At 54.6% G+C, this 21,719-nt stretch overlaps 1 protein-coding gene across 1 annotated transcript; it reads left to right on the forward strand.

Moving 5' to 3' along the window:
- The first annotated feature begins 505 nt into the window (after window positions 1-505).
- AP1M1 (adaptor related protein complex 1 subunit mu 1) lies at window positions 506-21,517 on the forward strand. The gene is made up of 12 exons (XM_084759190.1): window positions 506-674; window positions 6,889-7,045; window positions 10,209-10,276; window positions 10,830-10,960; window positions 11,551-11,698; window positions 15,285-15,411; window positions 16,681-16,823; window positions 17,002-17,073; window positions 17,206-17,364; window positions 20,073-20,198; window positions 20,471-20,546; window positions 20,879-21,517. The coding sequence occupies exons 1-12, from the start codon at window positions 633-635 to the stop codon at window positions 20,899-20,901; spliced, it is 1,272 nt and encodes a 423-aa protein (XP_084615316.1). The 5' UTR covers window positions 506-632; the 3' UTR covers window positions 20,902-21,517.
- The last annotated feature ends 202 nt before the right edge of the window (window positions 21,518-21,719 follow it).

Raw genomic sequence — 21,719 nt, forward strand, 5'->3', positions numbered from 1 at the left:
AAAATGCAGTAATCAGCCACACTAAGGCACAGTGGCTAAGTTACACACGTGCTCTCCTGGTTCATTGGGGCAAGACTGGGGTGGGGCAGTCGCTCAGGCGTTGGCAGGTTGACACTGACAGATTGCTGATAAGGCTTGACTGTCATTCAGAGACTGACTTCTTTACAGCGAATCACAGCCAGTGAGTGACTGGATGGATATTAGGTTACTAGACTTCTGCCGAAAGCAAGGTTAAGCCCCAAATCGGTTCCGCTTTCAGCGTCGTCGTCCCCCGCCCCCCGCCCCCGCCACAGCAGGGGGCTTGGAAGCGTCCACTAGTCAGCCAACACAGGATCCGTGATGCAGTTGCCCCGCCCCTCCAGGTCCCGCCCACTGGGACTTACTTCCGGCCCGTTAAGGCTGGGTGTAAAATACTGCCCAAAAAGTTCGTACTGCGCCTGCACCTATTCCGTTGCGCGCCTGCGCATTTGCGGCTTCTCCCCACCCCCAGACCGGACATAACGGTTCACGCGCCGCTTCATGGACCGGAAGTGAAGGGGAAGTGTCGCGGGGCGCGCCGGGCCTTGCTGAACGCCGGCAGTTCCTGCCGTTGCCGCCGCCCTCGGCTACTGCCGAGGACTTCCAAAGCCGCCATGTCCGCCAGCGCCGTCTATGTACTGGACCTGAAGGGCAAGGTACTGAAGGGGTCCCCACCCTCCGCGTTGCCAGGCAACCAGCGGGGCCCTCGCCCTGTCGGGACCCACCCTGTTGCTAGGTAACTGGCTGACCAGCTCTGCCAGGGCGTCGGGCAGGCGGGGCAGCCTCACTTGCCGGCCCCGCCCTGTTGCTAGGAAACGGGAGGTGGTCTTCCCTCCTCGAGTCCCGCCCCACTGCTAGCCAACTTGGTGGGCTGCGCTTGCTATGGAACTGCTCACATTGCCCCTTTCCCGCCTCCAGTGCCTGGGGACAGGGCTCTATCCTCTGCCGCGGGCCGGATGCTGCCTCCTGAGGCGGGACCCTGCTCCCCGGACCCGGCGACCCTTGGCCAGAGGCGTGGCGGGGACTAGGGCCTTAGGTTCTCCCTCCGCAGCGTGCAGGCTTCCGCGCTCCCTAGAGCAGCTGTGTGCTTCCTGTGACATTGAGTTGAGAGAAGAGATAGACGTGCGGTTTTTTCCGAGGGGGAAACAGGCTGCCCAGAGTCACACTGGTTACTGGGACGTAGCCGTCTGGGAGTCCCACCCCAAGCATCTTCGCTGGGCAGGGTGCTAAGCCCTGGGCCATCGTGGGTGGGCAGAATCTGTCACAGCTAAGCTCAGTCATTTGGAAAAGCACAAATAAACGAATGCCTTTGGAGGCCACGTGTTCGTAACGGACTGGCAGCTCCAGCTGCAGGGTCAGGGAGAGCTTTCTTGACTGGGGAATAACAAAGATTGCTGAGACAGGAAGGCCCTGGACAGAAACAGGAGTGTCTGAAAGAGAAAACTTGGTTTGTTTTGTGTTCTTGCGGGTGTGCACGTGTGCGGAAGGAGACCCTGCCACCCTTACATGGGCTCTTGTTATCAAACTCGGGTCACTAGACTGACTAAGCTAGGCTGCCTGGCCTTTAACCACATGGATCACCTGTCAGTACTTACCTCCAGCACCTGACTGTTTTCCCCCCTACTGCTTTTATGAGACAAGGTTTCTCTGTAGCCCTGGCTTGTCCTGGAACTCACTCTAGACCAGCTAGCCTTGAATGCAGAGATGGACCTGCCTCTGCATCAGGAGTGTTAGGATTAAAGGCCTGTGCAAGCACCCGGCTTTTATAGAGGATCTGGGAATGGAACTCAGGTCAGTTTGGAAAACACTTTACAAACCGAGCTGTCTCCCTAGTGTAGTGTTTGGTGTTGTGATGCCCGGGATGGATCCCAGTACCTCCAGTATGTCTAACGAGCTCTCTGCCAGGGAGCCACAGTGTGCTCAGTGCAAAATCCTCTACAGGAAGGCATTCTCAGCCTTCAGAGATGGGCTGTCAGCCCGTCAGGGTGGAAGGCAAGTGGCCAGCCTCTTATATTCAGAAGCTACCAGAACAGGTCCAGCCACAGTAAACAAGTGCGACATTCATCAGTGACAGAGCAGTGTCGTCCAGGCTGCAGGGAAGAGCTAGAGTTGTTCAGAAGTAAAAAGGTAGAGTGCCCCACCCACAGCATTTTCCTTAGTCCCTTGAGTGTGTGCCTGCCTTGGATGCCACCCAAAGTCAACAGCTGGTGAGTCCCAGACCTGCGCTTCCTCCACAGCCTTCTGGAAAGCAGGGTAGGGGCGGTGTTCCCTAGGTCTTGTGGCGCGTGTTCTGCCCTGGCCTAGAGGTGCAGCAGGCTGCCTGTTGTGGCTTGCTTGTTCCTTCAGCATGTCATTGGTGCTAGCAAGTGCCCCATCCTGGGCTAAAGCTGTGGAACTAGACTCCCAAGTGGACTCTGTCCATCTCTGCAGCTGACGTGTGTGACCATAGACAGCACCTTGACCTCTCTGGGCCTTGCTGTCCTAGCTGGTCTGAAGAGCCTTATCTGGGTTATTGAGTACAGGTATGAGACAGGCCTGGCCCTACGCTAGGCCCACAGAGTATATGGTATTAGGCTCCACAGGCCTCTCGGCCTAGCAGGAAACAAGTGGACCAGCAGCCAAAGGGTTGCTTGGCTGGTGTTTGGCAATCAGAGAAAGTTACAAAAGACTTCCAGGCAGAGCTGGGCAGCTGAGGTGGCTCTGAGAAGGTAACAGATGTCACGGTCGGCAGGTTGGGTGTAGGGCAGCCCACTGGCAGTGGCACCTTAGGGATTCAATGGAAGGAGGCTCCAGGGCCACTGAAGTTCCAGGGCATGGAGTCCCTAGGATGGGCTGTGGACAGGCCTGCCTCTGGAGGGCACTTACCTGCTGCCTATTGCTTCCCCAGACACCACAGTAGCCTCTCCGCTTGGTAGAGCAGCCCAGGTGACCCTAGGTCTGAGGAACAGAGCTGTGTGTGTGTGTGTGTGTGTGTGTGCGCGCGCGCGCGCGTGTGGACTTGATGGGAGGGGGGGATGAGGCCAGGGAGCCATGAGAAGGCCAGCCTGCCACATGCTCTGGTGGAGAAGGTCTGCGAGCGACAGGGTGCACCTGGAAGTGTCCAGGGTGACTATAGGGCACCCTGGAGGCCTGGGTCTCAGAGGTGGACAGTGCTGCTGTAGGACAGGAAATAGGAGTGTCCTGGAGGCCCGCTGTCGCCCGGGCACCCTCTCACAGGTTGAGCAAGGACAGGCTGCTCTGTGTAGTTTCTCTTGAAGCTGAATCCTCTTCCATTTCAGGGGAAGAAGCATGGGGTGAAAGGAAGGCAGAGAGATGGGCTGTGCCCTCAGGGTCTCACCCGTCTCCATCTGCTGCCACCCCAGCTCAGAATCGGCCTACCACCTTGAGTCTCCTGACACTCCTTCCCATTCCTCAAGCCTTTCTTGAAGAAGAGACTGTTGAAAAGATCCCCTTCAAACTAGGCAGTGGTGGCGCACGCCTTTAATCCCAGCACTTGGGAGGCAGAGGCAGACAGATCACTGTGAGTTCGAGGCCAGCCTGGTCTACAAAGCGAGTCCAGGACAGCCGAGGCTACACAGAGAAACCCTGTCTTGAAAAAGAAATTAAGAAAGAAAGAAAGAAAGAGCCGGGCGTGGTGGCGCACGCCTTTAATCCCAGCACTCGGGAGGCAGAGGCAGGCGGATCGCTGTGAGTTCGAGGCCAGCCTGATCTACAAAGTGAGTCCAGGATGGCCAAGGCTACACAGAGAAACCCTGTCTCGAAAAACCAAAAAAAAAAAAAAAAAAAAAAAAAAAAAAGAAAGAAAGAAAGAAAGGGTCCCCATCTATTCCCCAGGTGGCTGTGACAGTGCAGGAACCATGTCTGCCTTGGCTGCCATAGTGGTAGCCGCCATATAGGCGCATGATGCACATTTGCTCACCCGGACAGCCCTGTTGAGGTAAAAAGTCAGGTGCTCATAGTCATCCAGGGAAGAGAGTGGGCTTAAAGCTGCCAGGACACCAGGTCCCAAAGAGCACAGGCAGCCACACGTGAGTGGAAGTGAGAGCAAGAATGCCCCTCAGATCCTGGCTCTGCTCTCTGCTGTGTTACCTCAGGCAGGCAGCGCCACCTTTCTGGCTTGCAGTCCGTCTTTAGAACTAAGAAGCCTACCATGTAAGAGACAGCAAGAGGAACAACAGCAGGCAGTGGGAGTCCCTCACCAGGGCCTCACACCCAGAAGCTTGCCTGGTGGGTGCTATGTCCCTGCAAGGCCCAAAAAGGACTTAGGAAAGGAACCACCCTCGCTGCACTCTCCCAGCTAGAAGTAACAGAGACAGTTTTTTCTGAAGTGAAAGGATCTGAGGTAGGTGATGCCAGTACAACATGGCAGCTGAGGAGAGCTGCAGCACCGCCACATGGCCAAGCAGCCATGCTGACAGCAGGCAGTGTGACCAAATAGGCACTGTTACCCTGAGTGACCAGGACCCTCCTCAGCCACAGTTCCCACGTGGGTCTTCCCCTACAGTCACCCATGTTGCCATCCCGTTTTCTCAGGGTCATCCAGGGCGCACTTCCTGGCTGTTTTCTTTCACAATGCACAGCAACTCTGAGGGTAGAGCCTGCCCTGGGCATCCTTGTGGCCTGTATCTCAAGAGTCTCATGTCCTGCATTCACGTTGTGTATACGCACTTAGCAGACCCCGTGGGAAATAGTGATTTTTAAAAAAATGTTTATGTGTGGTAGAGAGTCTGGGTATGTACACAGGAGTGCAGGTGCCCACAGGAGGTCAGAAGACACGAGATCCCCCAAAGCTGTGTCACAGGCAGCTGTGAGCTTCCTGATGTGGGTGCTGGGAACTAAGCCTGGGTCCTCTGGAAGAACAGCAAGGCACTTAAGCAATGAGACAGTTTTTCAACCCCTGGGGATTTGTTTGTTTGGTTGGTTTTTGTTTCGTTTTTCTTTTTTTTTTGTTTTTATCGAGACAGGGTTTCTCTGTGCAGCCCTGGCTGTCCCAGACTTGATTTGTAGACCAGGCTGGCCTCGAACTCACAGAGATCTACATCCAAAAATGCTGGGATTACAGGAATACGCCCTGCGCCCAGCTAGTTGGTTTGTTTTTTGAGGCAGTTTCTCTGTGTAGCCCTGGCTGTCCTGGAACTTGCTTTGTAAACCAACCTGGCCTTGACTCACAAAGATCTGCCTACTTCTTTCTGCCCCCGAGTGCTGGGATCAAAGGCATGTGCCACTATGTTGGCTGTTTGTTTGTTTTTTAAGTTTTATTTATTATGTATACAATATTCTGCCTGCATATATGACTGAACACCAGAAGAGGGCACCAGGTCTCATTATTGGTAGTTGTGAACAACCATATGGTTGTTGGGAATTGAACTCAGGACCTTATGAAGAGCAGACAGTGCTTTTTACCTCTTAGCCATCTCTCCAGCCTTGTTTGTTTGTTTTTTGAGACATGGTTTCTCTGTGTAGCCCTGGCTGTCCTGGAACTCTTTCTGTAGACCAGGTTGGCCTGGAACTCAGAGATCCACCTGCCGCTGCCTCACGAGGGTTGGGATTAAAGGCGTGCGCCACCATGCTCAGCAACCCTGGGGTTTTGTGGTTTTTGTTCTTCTTGTTGTTTCTTTCTTAAAGACAGAGTCTCACTATGTCTGGTCTGAAATGTACTCTGTAAACCCCATGCTTCTGCCTCCCAGGTGCTAAGGATGAAGGTGTGCATCACGGTGCTTGGCAGAATATTTCCAGCAGGGAGCATACTTGCTGTATAAGTGTGTAGACCTGTTTCAGATCCCCAGAACTTACATAATGCCAGGACGGCATAGAGGCCCAGGATTCCAGGAGCATCTTGGCTAGCTCTGCGCTCAAGTGAGAGACCCTGCCTTAAAATGTAAGGTTGAAAAGGATACTCCATGTTGTCCCCTGGCCTGTCCAGTCAGACTCACACACACAGAGAAAGTTGTATTGAGCTGGGTTTGGTATCTCATGCCAATAGTCCCAGCCAGCATTCCAGAGGTAGAAGGATGGTCGTGAGTGTAAGGATATCCTGGGCTACATGGTGAAATGATCTCAATAAAGCAAAAGCTGCAGGCATCTTTCTTGTCAGAGCAGGCTCTCCCCAGACACCACAGCAACTATGCGGAGACTGGAAGGATTGGCGGGCCCTCAGATTCTGGACGTAGCTGTGGCGTGCTTTGAGAAGATTCAGACCCAGGTTCTCCATGCATCTGTTGAAAGACAAGGCCTTGTCTCTGCTCTGGCTTAATTTAAGATTCAGCCATTGAAGTATTCGTTTATTAGGCTGGGCGCCATCCCAGCACTCAGGAGGAGGCAGCAGGAGGAACATCCTTGGCCACACAGTGGATCTGGGATCTGCCTGGGCTCCACGGGCCCATGTCCACTCCTGCTCCATTCTCCTCAGAATCCATGGACTCACAGCTTGTCCTCCAGGAGGAGCCACTGGGTCATGCTTAACTCTGGTGTCACTTTCTGAGTAATCACTAACTTTGCAGTATGGTTGCCCCATCCCACAGTCCCCCTGCTCATGGGCAGCGGTTCAGATGCTCTGTATGAGGAGGAAGACCAGGCAAGGGCTATCTTTCCATGTGCAGGCCTCGGGGGATCCCATGAACTTGGGTTCCTCAGGGATCAGGCACCCTGACCTGTCAGGAGAGCCAAGTGCACCAGCGCGCCTGCCTGCGTGGAGTGAGGGCAAGGCTTGCCGGTGTCTGAGGGTTTCACTTCCACCTCTCTCCTGCCCTCTGGCTACTGCCTTGTGGTGGGACTTCCCTAAGGTGGAAGTCAGACTGGCCTCAAGGCCTGTCCCTTCACAGATGGTCCCCACGTGTACCCCAGACCACCCTTTCTTTCTTCCTGATGCAGGTGCTCATCTGCAGGAACTACCGTGGGGACGTGGACATGTCAGAGGTGGAGCACTTCATGCCCATCCTGATGGAGAAGGAGGAGGAGGGCATGCTGTCACCCATCTTGGCCCACGGTGGCGTTCGCTTCATGTGGATTAAGCACAACAACCTGTACTGTATCCCTGTGCTGTGGAGCGGGGGCTTGGCAGTGACAGGCCACCGCATGCTAAGGATTCCAGAAGCTGCAGCGTGGGTCAGGAGGGGCACATGGCAGGAGTGGGGGCCAGCTGGGCCTGGGGTTAGCCTTTGAGATGTGTCTGTTACAGGGGGTAGGTCTTTGCATGGGTGGGGCTGTCTGCCAAGTGTGAGCAGACTGTCAGCAGCAGGAGTGGAAAGAGCGGGAGCAGAGCAGGAGTAAGGAAGTTCTCGTGTGCCCTGCACCCCCCCGGCCCCACCTGAGCCTTCCACCGAGCATGGTGCCGGATGGAAACCCACCATGACTGCACCCACCACTTGCGGCTTTGGACAGACCTCTCAGGATCTGTCTGTGCAGCAAGCAGTGGGATGCGCCAGCTGTGCAGCTGCAGGTCCCTCAGGGTCAGTAAGTAAAAGGGTGCGTGTGGCTGCCTCTTCCCATGGACATGTTCTTGCCCTCCCACCCAGGCAAGCAATGATAGGTAGCCCCCCCCCACCCCCCGCAGGGTGTATCTCAGGGAAGATCCCCATCTGGAAGCCCGAGCATGGCTTTGGAGAGGGTATAGATGGCCTGGGACCCCTAGAGAGATGCCTGTCACTTGAAGCCACACTTTAGGCTGTGGCTGCCCAGCTGCAGGAATAGGCAGGGCACGTGTGGTCTGAGTCCCTGCCACCATGGTACTACAGTGTGGCCACAGGGGCATGGGAGGGCGCTGCCTGCATTGGGGCATCCTCCACCATCATGCTGTGGTCTCATGAGTTCCCAGCTTGTGGCTAGGCCCCCACGCTATAGCTGGGTCAAGGCTCAGGTGGACATGGCCTCCCTCCTTCCCAGGCCTTCCTGCCAATTACCTGGGCCAGGGGCATGGGTGTGACATTAACAGGAACTTAGGGGGTTGATCATAGGCCTCCCTTGGAGTTTGGGCTGAGGAAAAGGAAGCAGGAAGCTCCTGGGGGCTGGAGAGCAGGTTGTGCCAGCACAGCCATTGCAAGTCTAGCAGCCTCAGACAGTTGGGGAGATCTGGAAGCTTCTGTAGAAAAGGTGATTGGAAGCTGGGCGTGGTAACACCTGTAATCCTAGCACTCAAGGAGACAGAGGCAGGTGATCTCTGTGAGTTTGAGACCAGCCTGGTGTACAAAACTAGTCCAGGACTACACAGAGAAACCCTGTGTTGTGAACACCGCCCCCCCCCCCAAAAAAAAGATTGGCCTAGTGCAGTCAGCAAGGCTAGGAAGGTATTGTGTGATAAAACTTCTGCCTCTGAGACACTACACACACATCTACTCATCCCAGTTAGGGAGCTCAAGACAGACCAAAGTATGAATACCACTGAAGGCCAACTTGGCGAACCAATGAGTTTTCCTGGAGCTACATATAGGACTATGGGTGAGGGGTTACTTACAGGAGCCAAAATGACTCAAAGGCAACCGCATCACCAAAGCCTAGCCCAGCATGTTCCAGAAAGCTGGGAACCTGGGGCTCACTGCACAGCCTGCAGGCAAGCAGTTCAACAGGTTAGAGAATGTCCAAGTGACACTGGTCTAAACTGCTGCCAGGTAGCTCGACTGACCCCTGCTTCTTGTGGGCAGCTGGTCTGCTCTCAGAGTAGTCTTTGCAGCTTTGCTGTTTACTCTTGGGAAGAAGGGGCCTAGAGAATCTGCTCAGTTTCCGGGACTTGTGAAACTATTTGGAGTTGTTTACCTTCCTGCTTAAGGAGCTTTCCTGCAGGGCAGAGTGCTTGAGAGTGTGTGGCCAGCACTCCACCACTCCTCCTCTTCCCCTACCTCTTGTATCCTTTTGTTTTGTTTTGTTTGTTTGTTTTTCCAGAAGGGATTTCTCTTTGTACCCATTTGGTACCCTATACCTGTTGTTTTTGTTTCTGTTGTTGTTTGAGACAGGGTTTCTCTGTGTAGCCTTGGCTGTCCTGGACTTACTTTGTAGACCAGGCTGGCCTCAAACTCACAGCAATCCACCTGCCTCTGCCTCCCAAGTGCTGGGATTAAAGGTGTGCACCACCACTGCCTGGACGCCCTATACCTGTTTTAGCAACTCATTTTTCCTTTTTATTTTTATTTTTTTAATTTCTATTTTTAAAATATTTTCCTTATAAGGATATTTTGCCTGCATGCATGTCTGTGCACCATGTCTATGCAGGCCAGAAGAGGGCATTGGATCCCTCCAGAAGTACAGTTACAGCCAGTAGTGAGCCACCATGTGGGGGCTAGGAATTGAACTCAGGTCATCTGGAAGAGCAACCTAACCACTAAGCCATCTCTCCTGCCCTTCATTTTTCTTTCAATTATCCAACCTCAGTTAGGTTATAAGGTAGGTGGAAGGACCATTACACCTGGTTGTCTTCAGCCAAGTTCTGTTGATCAGTGTTAGTGGCTATCAGTTCTTCATGGACACCATACTTAGTGCCTGGTTGGTGGGACCCTTAATGGTGGCTTCTCCTGTTGCTCACTTGCACAAAAAGGTCTGTGGCTGTATGGTGAGAAACTGTGCATCTGTCACGGACACTGACAAGCATAGGCCTTAGGAAATGTACCTGCCAGCGTCTCCCAGACAGGTGGCTTGTGCATGGCTCCCGTCCGTTTGTTAGGCCTCGTCAGGAACAGGCCTCTTGTTTGGAGAGCATGCTGGGTAGCAGAACATTTCACAGGAATGCCAGCAGTCATAGCTACTTTCCAACTTATATTGGCTTTCCTGTGGACTTTATATGGACCCAGTAGGCAGCTTCCAAGGTACCTGAAAGGAAATGGCTCATACTTTGGTTTGCTGTGAGCTCTCTATCTGGGGTGCATAGATATGTATATAGCATCCCCCCAGAAAAGTTCTGTCGCACAACAGAAAGACAGAGACAGATCTGGCCCTGGATGATTCCCCGTGCAGCTGGACTCTCCCAGTCCTGCTCCTAAATGCAGCATCCAGAAGCTTCCGCTTATGCCCTCCATTTCCTTTGTCCCACAAGCCAGGCCCGCTGGCTGCTTACCACATGTCCCTGGCCTGCCTCAGACTGGGCCTTAGTTGTAATTTTTGACCCAGTAGACACCTGGAGTACTGCTCGGGCAGGGAGACATGGGGCTAGGCGCCTGTGCTGTGGTACCCCAGTCTCAGAAGGCTCCTTGACTGCCACCATGCAGTGGTCGCCACCTCCAAGAAGAATGCTTGTGTGTCACTGGTGTTCTCCTTCCTCTACAAGGTGGTGCAGGTAAGGCCCAGCTGTGGACCTCCCTCCTGGGATGGCTCTGGGATTGTAGCCTTGGGTACCGGGGATGCTGGGCCAGGAGACTGACTTCATCTCCTTGTAGTTGAGAGTCTCTGACCCTCAGTGCATCCCCACCATAGGGAGGAAAGAAAGGACCCAAAATGGGGAGACATCATTGCTGTGCAGATGTCCTGGGGCAAGGGGATGTGAACAGCCTGGTTTTGCCACCTATGGTGGGCAGGATATGGTTGGAGTGCTAGGGTGAGCAGGGATGCAGGGGGCTATGGGCCTGTTTCTCCCCAGAACTGGCCTTTCCCACTTGTTCTAATGACCTGCTTGCTTTGGTATTAGTATAAAGGCAGGATCCCCTCCTTAGCCTCCTACAACCAGCTACCCTAGGGACGACCAGCACTGTAGGGAGGTAGGCAGCAGCCTCAAGTCAGAGGCAGGGGGGCAGGCACAGTCAGGAGTGACTGCAGAGGTCCCGGCAGCCATAGGGCCTGACTGGGGAGGCCCTCGAGTCTCAGCTGAGCCCTGCTCCCTTGACCCCGCCCAGGTCTTCTCTGAGTACTTTAAGGAGCTGGAGGAGGAGAGCATCCGAGACAACTTTGTTATCATCTATGAGCTGCTGGACGAGCTCATGGACTTTGGCTACCCGCAGACCACGGACAGCAAGATCCTGCAGGAGTGAGTGCACGCGCGCTCCCCAGCCCCGCAGGGCCTGAGTTGCCAGCTTGTTCCTCCCGCCCTACGCCCTACTGTTTCTTAGTTACTTTGAGGTCGCGCCCTGCTCCTCCTGCCTGTCTCTGGAGTGTTCAGCTGGCAGGAGGAGGTCACATGTCCTGTTCACACTATACACTGGACGTGGGGTCCTAAGTCTGGGTTGTTTGGTGCTGGGATTCGACCCTGCAGATACTTGCTGCTGAGCCCAGGGCTGGTCTTGGGTTTCCACTGCTGCACTTTCCATCCGCTCAATACAACCTGCAGTGCCAGCTTCCCACCTGACTGGGAGCCCAAGGAAAGCTCCACTCTGCTGTCCCGGCGGGGTGGGGTCACTGGGTGGCCCAGGGCTCAGTCCCTTCCAGGAGCCCACAATGCTGACCACCCCGCACCAGTGTCTTGCCTCTGAAACTAAGTGTGTGCGGTCAGGCACTAGAGCATGCACACTGCCAGGTCAGAGGTCACCCCTCCACGAGCCTGCCTGCTCCCTAGCTCCATCCCAAGGTCAGGGCCCAGCATTGTGTGTCACCTCTGTAACTGAGCGGTTGGCCCTACAGGTACATCACTCAGGAAGGCCACAAGCTAGAAACAGGGGCCCCTCGGCCCCCGGCCACCGTCACCAACGCTGTGTCCTGGCGCTCGGAGGGCATCAAATACCGGAAGAACGAAGTGTTCCTGGATGTCATTGAGGCCGTTAACCTCTTGGTAGGATGCCTTTGCTCTTCTTCCCTGGCATGCCGTCTTTTCCAGGGTGGAAGTCAGGGACAGAACTGAAAACCAGCAGTGTAAGCCGGGACCATGGCAGCCGATGGCAGGGCTCAGCTCAGCCCCACAGACACCTTGCTCTCCCTGCACCAGCCTCTCTCTCTCACTGTAGGAACAACATTTTGGTGGCATTCAGGAGACTGAGGTAGGGGAACTTCCAGTTCCAGACCATCCAGGATCACACTATCTCAGGGAAACAAAAATAAGCCAGGCAGTGGTGGCGCACACCTTTAATCCCAGCACTTAGGAGGCTGTGAGTTCGAGGCCAGCCTGGTCTACAGGACAGTTAAAGCTGTTACACAGAGAAACCCTGTCTCGAAAACGGAAAGAAAGAAAGACAGACAGACAGACAAAACTAGAAGTGGCAACAAGGTGGACAAGATGGCTCAGGCCCACAAAGCCTGACCGTCTGAGCTCCAACCTGGGACCAATGATGGAGAAGAACTGACTTCTCAGAGCTTACTCTGACCTTGTGCGCGTGCGCGCGCACACACACACACACACACACACACACACACACACACACACACACACAGAGACCACAATAATTAAATAAATACAATTTAGTTTAAAAAAAAATACAGGGCTGAGGAGATGGCTTGGTGAGCCAGGTTGCCACAGCTCAAGCCTAGTGACCGCTGAGCTCCATCCCCAGAGCCCTCAGAAATGCGAAAGGAGAGAGTACCACAAAGTTGTCCTCTGATCTCCACACAGAGGTGGTGGCACCCCGACACGTACATTGTACATACCCACATACAGTAATAATGTTTTAAAGTGAAAGTAGATGGACCCACAGAGCACTTGTGTACAAGCTTGAGGAACTAACACGTGTGGAAGCTGGGAGTGGTGGTGTGCGCTGGAACCCATCACTGAGCGTGGGCACGGGAGGGTGCGCTCATGGCTGTAACTGTGTGCAGACCCCACTCTGGAATCCTGTTGCCACCCCACAAAACCACACACCCCAAAACTGTGCTACTTTTCTAGGATGCTAGCGCCATGGTTGGCTTGAGTGTTTGGCTTCTGTGGTCCTGGGTGCAGGACCTGTATACACGGGTGTGTCAGTTAGTGTGCAGCCGTCACAGACTACCTGACAGATGCAGCTTAAAGGAGGAAGGGCTGGTTGTAAATCACAGCCCATCATGTGCAGACGTCACGGCCGCAGGGCTGTGGGCAGCTGTCGCCTCGTGCCCACAGTCAGGAAGGGAGAGGAGGCAGCTCTTCTGATGCTTCTCCCTTCACTCCTGCAGAGCCCACCTCACATGCTGCTGGTCTTCATGCCTTAGTGAGCCCAGACAAGGCCTGTTCCAGGGCAACTGCAGAACCTGTTGTGTTAGCAGTTAATTTGTAACTGTGTGTGTATGTGTATATGTGTGTTCCATATACCCAGTTTTGTTTGTTTATTTATTTTTGCATAGTGTGTGCTCTTACAGCCTGCTTCCTTTGTTGTGGTTTGTGTTTTTTATGGTTTGTTTGTTTTGGGGTTTTCTTTTTTGTTTGCTTGTTTTTCGAGACAGGGGTTCTCTTGTAGCCTTGGCTGTCCTAAATTTGCTTTGTAGACCAGGCTGGCCTCAAAGACATAGAGATGCCCCTGTCTTTGCCTCCTGAGTGCTGGGATTACAGGTGTGCGCCACCACACCCAGCTCATTTTGGTTTTTCTTTTTCTTTTTTTTTCCTGAGACAGGGTTTCTCTGTCTAGCCTTATGTTTGTAGACCAGGCTAGCCTCAAACTCAGAGACCCTCGTGCCTCTGCCTCCAAAGTGCTGGGATTACAGGCGTACGCCACCATGCCCAACAGTGTGTTTTTGTTTGTTGAAAGAGGGTCTTACTACGTAGCCCTGGCTGGCCTGGGATTCTCAGAGAACCACTTGCCTCCGTCCCCAAAGTGCTGGGGTTAGAGGTGTGCACCTCCACACCTGGCCCAGGGCTTTGTTTTGTTCTGTTTCAGACAAGGTCTCCTTATCTCTGGCTAACCTAGAACCTACAGAAGTCTCGGGGCTACTGAGGTGGCTCAGCCTCCTTATTCAAAGCAAAAGAACAGAGCATGCTTTAACTATTGATGCTGACAGCGTTCTTCTCCGCTAAGTGATCCAAGCGGATGTGAGACGTCAGTAAGTCAGTAAAAGGCTTAGAGCACCTAGCACAAGGTGTCACTGTACCTACACCGAGTAGGATAGACATCCACCTGCCTCAGCCTCCCAAATGCCAGGCGACAGGAATGCAGCTGCCATACCTTTTGAATTTATCTTCCCCCACGTGTTAGGTACTTCTCTGTTGCCATGGTAAAACACCTTGACCAAGGCAACTTAGGAAGTCAATTTGGGCTTATGGCTTCCAGAGGGCTAGGGCCAGCATGGCAGCAGGTGGCAGGTGTGGGGGCTGGGGCTGAGAGTTCCAACCATAAGCGTGAAAGCCCCCACCCCAGTGACACCATCCTCCCGCAGGGCTGCACAGCCTCAGCCCAGCTAGTGAGCGTGCGCTCCAAAGCCTGACGCTCTGGGGGTTTCTTAGTCAGACCCCAGCCTACTCTGAATCTGCCTACATCTGATTGGAAGGGAGTTCTGGTAGGCAACCATTTTTAAAACCTAACCTGAGAACAGGCCTGGTAGCACCCACCCATTGTCCCAGTACTTGGAAGGCTGAAGCAAGAAAATCATAATTCTGAGGCCTGTCTGAATTCCATGGTGTGACTTACCCCCCATCCCCCAAAAGGAAAATCCATTTTGTATGTGTGTGTGTGTGTGTACGTGAGCACAAGTGTCTGTGTATGAGCATGCGTGCATGCTTGTGCGCGCACACGTGGCTCCTGCTTGCTGAGTTTCTGGACTAAGGGCTGCTGTTTTGCTTTCTATTCTGTTTCCTGTTCTGTGTCTCCTCCCCGCTGTCCCTATGGAGACATTTCAGGGTTCCATTATTCCTTCCGCGTGCTTCTGCCCTTGTGTCATGGTGGTTATTTCAGCGGCTTCTGCAAAGCACTAGAGCTGTGTGTGTTGCATAGTGACTTTTGGCAGTCAGTGGCTCACACCCATGATGCTGCTTTCCTGAGGACCACAGAGGCCTGGGAAGGCTTCCCGCCATTTCCCAGTGTAGCAGATGCTGGCACAACATGTGGAGAGCGCTGCTGGCTGTGCTGCGGTGCCCTGCAACCACTGCTGCCGTGACATGGCTCCTGTGCCACCTTCCAACATTGGGCCAACATTGGAAAACATGCAGGTGAAGCAGCAGCCATGTTTGCCTCATACACCTGCTGCCACCCAGAGCTAGTGCCTGCTGGTAGCCCGTGCCTGGCCTAGGTTCCAGTAGGCCCTCTGATGCTGTCATGGCGACATCACCCAACCCCGCGGCCCAGCCGGTCATGGTTTCTACTGCTCTCCTGGAAGTGAGGCATCACAGGTCCTCCGTACTGCTTAACCTCTGCCCACATCTGGCTGTCACTTGTCCACCCCAGGACAGTCGCTAGGGAGAGAGCCATGCTTCAGTTGCGCCAAGCGTGCTGGAGCCTCACCTCACATGGCCCCTGCTGTTCCAGGTCAGTGCCAATGGCAACGTGCTGCGCAGTGAGATTGTGGGCTCCATCAAGATGCGGGTCTTCCTCTCAGGCATGCCCGAGTTGCGTCTGGGCCTTAATGACAAAGTCCTCTTCGACAACACAGGCCGTGAGTAACAGCACAGCGCAGAGGCTGGGAGGTGGCTTCAGCTGAGCCCAGGTTAGACCTGATTGCATGTTTACCTACTGGACAGCCAGCTGCTTTCAAGTGCCAGGCTTAAGAAAATGTCTTGGTCATTGAGGTGGCTCATCAGGTAAAGGTGTTTGCTGCCACACCCCGTTACCTTAGTGTGAACCAATCTATCTCCGTGTCTGTCTGTCTGTCTGTCTGTCTGTCTGTCTGTGTGTCTCTCTCTCTCTCTCTCTCTCTCTCTCTCTCTCTCTCTCTCTCTCTCTCTTTCTCTGAGACAAGGTTTCTCTGTGTAGTCCTGGCTGGCCTAGACTTGCTTTATAGACCAGGCTGGCCTCAAACTCACAGAGATTCACGTGCCTCTGCCCCTGGAGTGCTAGGATTGAAGGTGTGCGCCACCACGGCCAGCCCTGGTGTGAAACTCTAGAGCCCACGTGGTAGAAGGAGAGAGCCAGTTCTTTGTTCTCTGAGTGTCAGATGTGTGCTGCACACACCCACCCTCCCATCCACAAGAAATAAGATGTAGCAGAGTTTCACATTGCTCAGAAGGCCTCAAAGGCTAGGGCTGCAGCTTAGTAAATGGCCAGTGTGGACCCAGCAGGCCTGGGTTCAGTACCCACCAGCCCCCCAAAAGCCAAGAAGGTCTGATGTCGCATCTACCTGTCATCCCATCACTCAGGACACTGAGGCACAAAGACTATGAGGTTGAGGACATCCTGAGCTACAGTGTGAGACTGTTGGGAGGGTGACAGTTAGAGAGTCACGGTCCTAAGCCTTAGACGTCCTCAGGGAGACCCAGCCTACCCTACAGTCAGAGGCCTGCTGTAGAGCCTGGCCCCATCCTCTGGCCTCTTCTCTTTGCATGTGGGCTGTTGGGAGGTCACACACCAAGGCTGGGCTTCCAGTGCCTCCTCATTGGGCACATCACCGAGGCTCTCTTCAGACGCCTGCCCCCTGCCAGCCTCCTGGACTTCCTAGTGGGTGGGTGCAGCCTGCAGCCGCTCAGCTTCCTATGTGGAAGACATGGCAGGGCACAGGCAGCCCGGGCCCCAGGGCTCCACGCCAGCATCGGGCTGGGATGTGGGGTAGAGGATGACAGGAGGTGCCTAGGAATGGGCTGCTTCCGCATGCAAACCGAGATGCCTTCTGGGTATGGGACAGGCACTGGTCTGCCAGGGTGGTCTTGGCAGTGGGAGCTTTTGCGCAGGGACGCTAGACCCCTGCGACCCTCACCCCTGCCCTGCACAGGAGGGAAGAGCAAGTCGGTGGAGCTGGAGGATGTGAAATTCCACCAGTGTGTGCGGCTGTCACGGTTTGAGAACGACCGCACCATCTCCTTCATCCCCCCGGATGGAGAGTTCGAACTCATGTCCTACCGCCTCAACACCCATGTGAGTGCCTCCCCGCCCCTAGGTGGGCAGAAGCCTTGGCCACACTGTGGTCATGAGCCCCTGCTCATACACACTGGTCTCTAGGAAGAATGGGGCCTTGTCTGGCCTGTTTTCCCTCAATAGCGTGAGACTGGTGAGAGGGCAGCAGGTGGGAGTGCCTTCCTCCTTCACCCCACAGGTGAAGCCTTTGATCTGGATCGAGTCCGTGATTGAGAAGCATTCCCACAGCCGCATCGAGTACATGGTCAAGGTCAGAGCCCGGGGCAGAGTGTGGTCCCACTGTCAGGCAGGGACTGTGTGGCCCTGCTAAGGTGGCTGGGGGTAGGGGTTGGGTAGACGCCCGTCCCTGCATCCAGAGCCTCTGCCTGGGGCGTCCTTGCAGGCCAAGAGCCAGTTCAAGCGTCGGTCAACAGCCAACAACGTAGAGATCCACATACCAGTCCCCAACGATGCTGATTCCCCCAAGTTCAAGACTACAGTGGGAAGTGTCAAGTGGGTCCCCGAGAACAGTGAGATCGTGTGGTCCATCAAGTCCTTCCCGGTGAGCCCCCAAACATCCCAGTTTCCACCCGTGTGCCGCCTCTGGGAAGGTGATGGCTGCGAGCGAGGGGCAGCGCTGCGGAGTGGCAGTCTGGTCCCAGGAACATAGGTGTGGTCCTTCTCTGCACCCTCAAGGGACTAGGGAGGGCAGGCCACAGGCACATCCCAGGAGGCGTCCTCTTGGTGCTCCAACACAGCCACACGGCGGCGGCGAATGGGGACACACAGTAGGGGAGCCCTGCAGCCACCTGTGGCCTCATCCTCGCCCTCCCCTGTGCCACCCCGCAGTGTTTCAGAGATGAAACAGTGAGACCCGAGGCAGGCAGGCTTCTTTTTACCCTTTCTGTGCTTTAGGGATGACCCCAAGGCACCTCAAGCATGTAGACTCCCACACTGCATGCTGGCCCAAGGGCCTTGCATGGAGTTGGGGAGCATAGGTGGGAAGGACAGCCAGGCTCAAGGTAGATGCCGCCTAGTGACACACCAACTCACTTGCCCTGGCCCTGGTGGCCACTGTTTCACGTTCTCTCTGGTTTTAGAGACTGCAGGAGACCACCTGTACACGGAGTCATACAGTATGGGCCCTTCTGTGCAGCTTTTCGCCACATGGCACAGTGACGCAGCTCATGTGTCCTGCATGTTGCTGATAATGCACACCATGTCCCTTCTTTTTCCCCCGACCGGCACTGTAGTTGAGGCTACCGCTGCAGGGAATTATGGGTGTTTCTGTGCCCTGCCTTCTGGCCACAAGCAGGATTTCTGAATGGTTTGCAAAAAGCAGCTTTAATTATTTGAGGATCTGCCTTGGTGCTTTGAGTAGTTTTGGCTTCTTCCTGTCCTTCCTGTTGTTTGGGGGTTTGTTTTGTTTTAAATTTTTTATTACTATGTACTCAGTGCTCTGCCTGCATGCACACCTCCACACGAGAAGAGAGCATCAGATTTCATTATTGATGGTTGTGAGCCACCAGGTGGTTGCTGGGAATTGACCTCAGGACCTCTGGAGGAGCAGTCAGTGCCCTTAATTCTGATCAATCTCTCCCATGTTTCCTTAGTCTTAATTTATGAGTGTGCACCCAGTTCCCAGCCCAGCCAGCTCTCCCTCACTTCAGTTCACTTCACTCAGGGTCTTTTTGTTTACTGCTGATGCACATGACTATTTCTCTCAGCTCCACTCTAACTACCCGTGAAAGGTGCCCTGAGGCGTGTGGATCCCACTTCTACAACTTCTGTTTTCACATGGAAGCTTTTTTGTTTTTGTTTCTTTGGCTATTGGTTTTTCGAGACAGGGTTTCTCTGTGTACCGTTGGCTGTCCTGGACTTGATTTGTAGACCAGGCTGGCCAGGCTGGCCGTACCCAGCCTGTATTTTTGGTTTGTTTGTTTGGTTGGTTGGTTGGTTGCTTGGTTTTGTTTTTTTGGTTTGTTTGCTGTTGTTGTTTTTCTTTTGTTTTATTTTCTGGTTTTGTTGTTGTTGTTTTGGTTTTTCAAGACAGGCTTTCTCTGTGTAGCCTGGGCTGTCCTTTGTAGACCAGGCTGGTCTTGAACTCACAGAGATCTACCTGCCACTGCCTCCTGAGTGTATATTTTTGTTTTGTTGAGACTTTGTTTGAAACAGGGTCTCCCCCTGCCACAAAAAAAGAAAGAAAGAAATAGAGTCTGCCTGGGTAGTGTCGGTGGTCTGTACTCACTGTGTGTTCTGGTCTCAGACTCACTCTAGACTGTTCTTGAACTTGCCACCATCGTCCTGCCTCTGTCTCCTCACCCTGGCATGGCCAGGCCTTGCTTACACTTGCTTTTCTTGTGTTTCCTGTGAGTGCATCTTCTCTCTACATTTTCTCCTCATTTTGTTAGGTGCTAGGAGTCAGAATGGTTTTTTTGGTGGTGGTTTGTTTGTTTTTGAGGTTTTGTTTATTTTTTGTTTCTGTGAGATTTGGGGCTTTTGTTGTTGCTAGTTGGTTGGTTAGTTGGTTTAGTCTTTCAAGACAGGTTTTCTCTGTGTAGCCTTGGCTGACCTGGACTCACTTTTGTAGACCAGGCTGGCCTCGAACTCACAGAGCTCCTCCTGCCTCTGCCTCCTGGGTGCTGGGATTACAGGCGTGCGCCACCACACCCGGCTCAGGTGTCAGGGTGTTACTCGCTCGTCTCCCATGCAGGGTTCATGGTATCCTCTATGGCTGGGAGCTGATGCAAGGAACCTGCTCCCCAGCTCCTAAGTGGGGCTCTAGTTACAGCCACTCCTGCTGCCCGTCAGTCTGAGCTCAGGATCCAAAGGCCATGTTGTCCCAGGTATAGCTAGAGCTGGGGTACCTGGCACAGGCCTGATGCGCTACAGAGCCAGAGCAGGGCAAGGGTCCCAGCCAGTCCTGACTGGTCCTGCCCTCAAACCACCTCCACGTTATTGCTAGGCTCCTGGGAACTGAGCCCACCATAGCTCAGTGCCGTCTCTCTCATAGTCCCCTGCAGCCTTTTACTGTTACCTTAGACTGTTCTGAGACTGAGCAGAGGGCCCTTGTAGTGGGACGCACCCCTCTCCCCAGTGTGATCCCAGGCTCCCTTTCCCTGTCTGGCCCACCCTGTTCTTCCTCGGAGTTGGTGAAGCCATTTCACAGCCTGACCAGCTTCGGCTCCTGGGAGCCATGGGCTAGCCTGGGAGACAGCACACTGGTTGTGGGCTGGGAGCTGCCTAACTGTCTCCTACCTTGGCTCCCAGGGTGGCAAGGAGTACCTGATGCGGGCCCACTTTGGCCTCCCGAGTGTGGAAGCCGAAGACAAGGAGGGCAAGCCTCCCATCAGCGTCAAGTTCGAAATCCCCTATTTCACTACCTCTGGCATCCAGGTATGAATGTGTCAGGACGAGCCTCCTGGGACCACACTTAAGCCCCGAGGCACAGCAGACCCTCCAGACCCTGGTTCTGGCATGGGGACCCTCAGAACGTGTGTGGGTGAGGGACACGTCCTTGTCCCCTGAAAAGCCCAAGGTCACCAAGGAGAAAGCATACAGCCTGGCTACTGGATGCCTCTGATAGACCCTCAGTGCCATGCCAGGCCTGCCCCCTTGGATGAAGGGTGCTGGTGGGGGTGCGGCACACTCAGAGCTCTTGTGTCCAGGTGCGCTATCTGAAGATCATTGAGAAGAGCGGCTACCAGGCCCTGCCCTGGGTGCGCTACATCACACAGAACGGAGGTGAGTGGCTGCCCGGCTGTCAGCACCTGCAGAGCTGGTCTAGGGCTGGGGCTTACTGTGTGGAGCTGAGGGTGGGTGCCCCGTGTCCCTGTGGAGAGCTGAGAGCTGAGGGTGGGTGCCCCGTGTCCCTGTGGAGAGCTGAGAGCTGAGGGTGGGTGCCCCGTGTCCCTGTGGAGAGCTGGGAGCTGAGGGTGGGTGCCCCGTGTCCCTGTGGAGAGCTGGGAGCTGAGGGTGGGTGCCCCGTGTCCCTGTGGAGAGCTGAGAGCTGAGGGTGGGTGCCCCGTGTCCCTGTGGAGAGCTGAGAGCTGAGGGTGGTTACCCCGTGTTTCTAGATTACCAGCTCCGGACCCAGTGAGGGGCTCTGCTACCACCCCAGCCCACCCAGCCTTGGGCACACCTGCCACACTCACCAAAACCGAAGCTGGAGGGTGGTCCTGGGCACACAGCCACCCTCCCTCAAGCCTGGTGGACCCACACAGAACTCCTTCCCTGGTCCCACTCTGATCCAGGGTGGGAAGAAAGGGCCTGCCAGCCTCCCCTAGGGACAAGCCAGCTCAAACCTCGGCTCCCAGTGCCACATGCCTGGCCGCTTAGCGCCCTGTGGACGCCATCCTCACCCAGCACCAGGGCCTCCTTTTGTTGCCATTGTGTTGAGCCTGTTGATCACTGTCACTGTCGTCTGTTACTGTCCCACCCTTTTCTCTGTGTGTCCTGTGCACACACCATGCAGCACTTGAGGGCAGCTGTCCTCTCCATGCTGGTCCATGTCCAGGAGAGTTGCTGTGCCCGGGCCAGCTGTGCCCCCCGTGCTAGCCCTTGGCCACATCAGTGTTTCCCCGAGAGGGGACATGGCCTCAGCCTTTGCTCCTGAGGGTCACTGGGCGACACAGGCTACCCTCACAGCAGAGGGCCACGTTGCCCTCCACCTTGTGTGTGTGACAGTTACATTAAAGTCCATTTGTTACACTCAATGCCTGTCCTGTCTCTGTGCACCCTGGATGGCCACTGACTCCCCTTGCAGGAGAGGAGGCCCAGCAGCGAGGGGACCACGTGGCTCCAACCCCTGGTAGCTGGAGTGCCCTTCCAAAGGGGCACATGATAGAATACCCTCAGGACCTCTAGTCTGCCTGTCCCACCTGTGCATGGTGGCTCTTCTCTGGTGGTCTGAGGGTA

Source organism: Acomys minous (genome assembly GCF_964271855.1).
Source record: "Acomys minous genome assembly, chromosome: 15".
NCBI lineage: Eukaryota > Metazoa > Chordata > Mammalia > Rodentia > Muridae > Acomys > Acomys minous.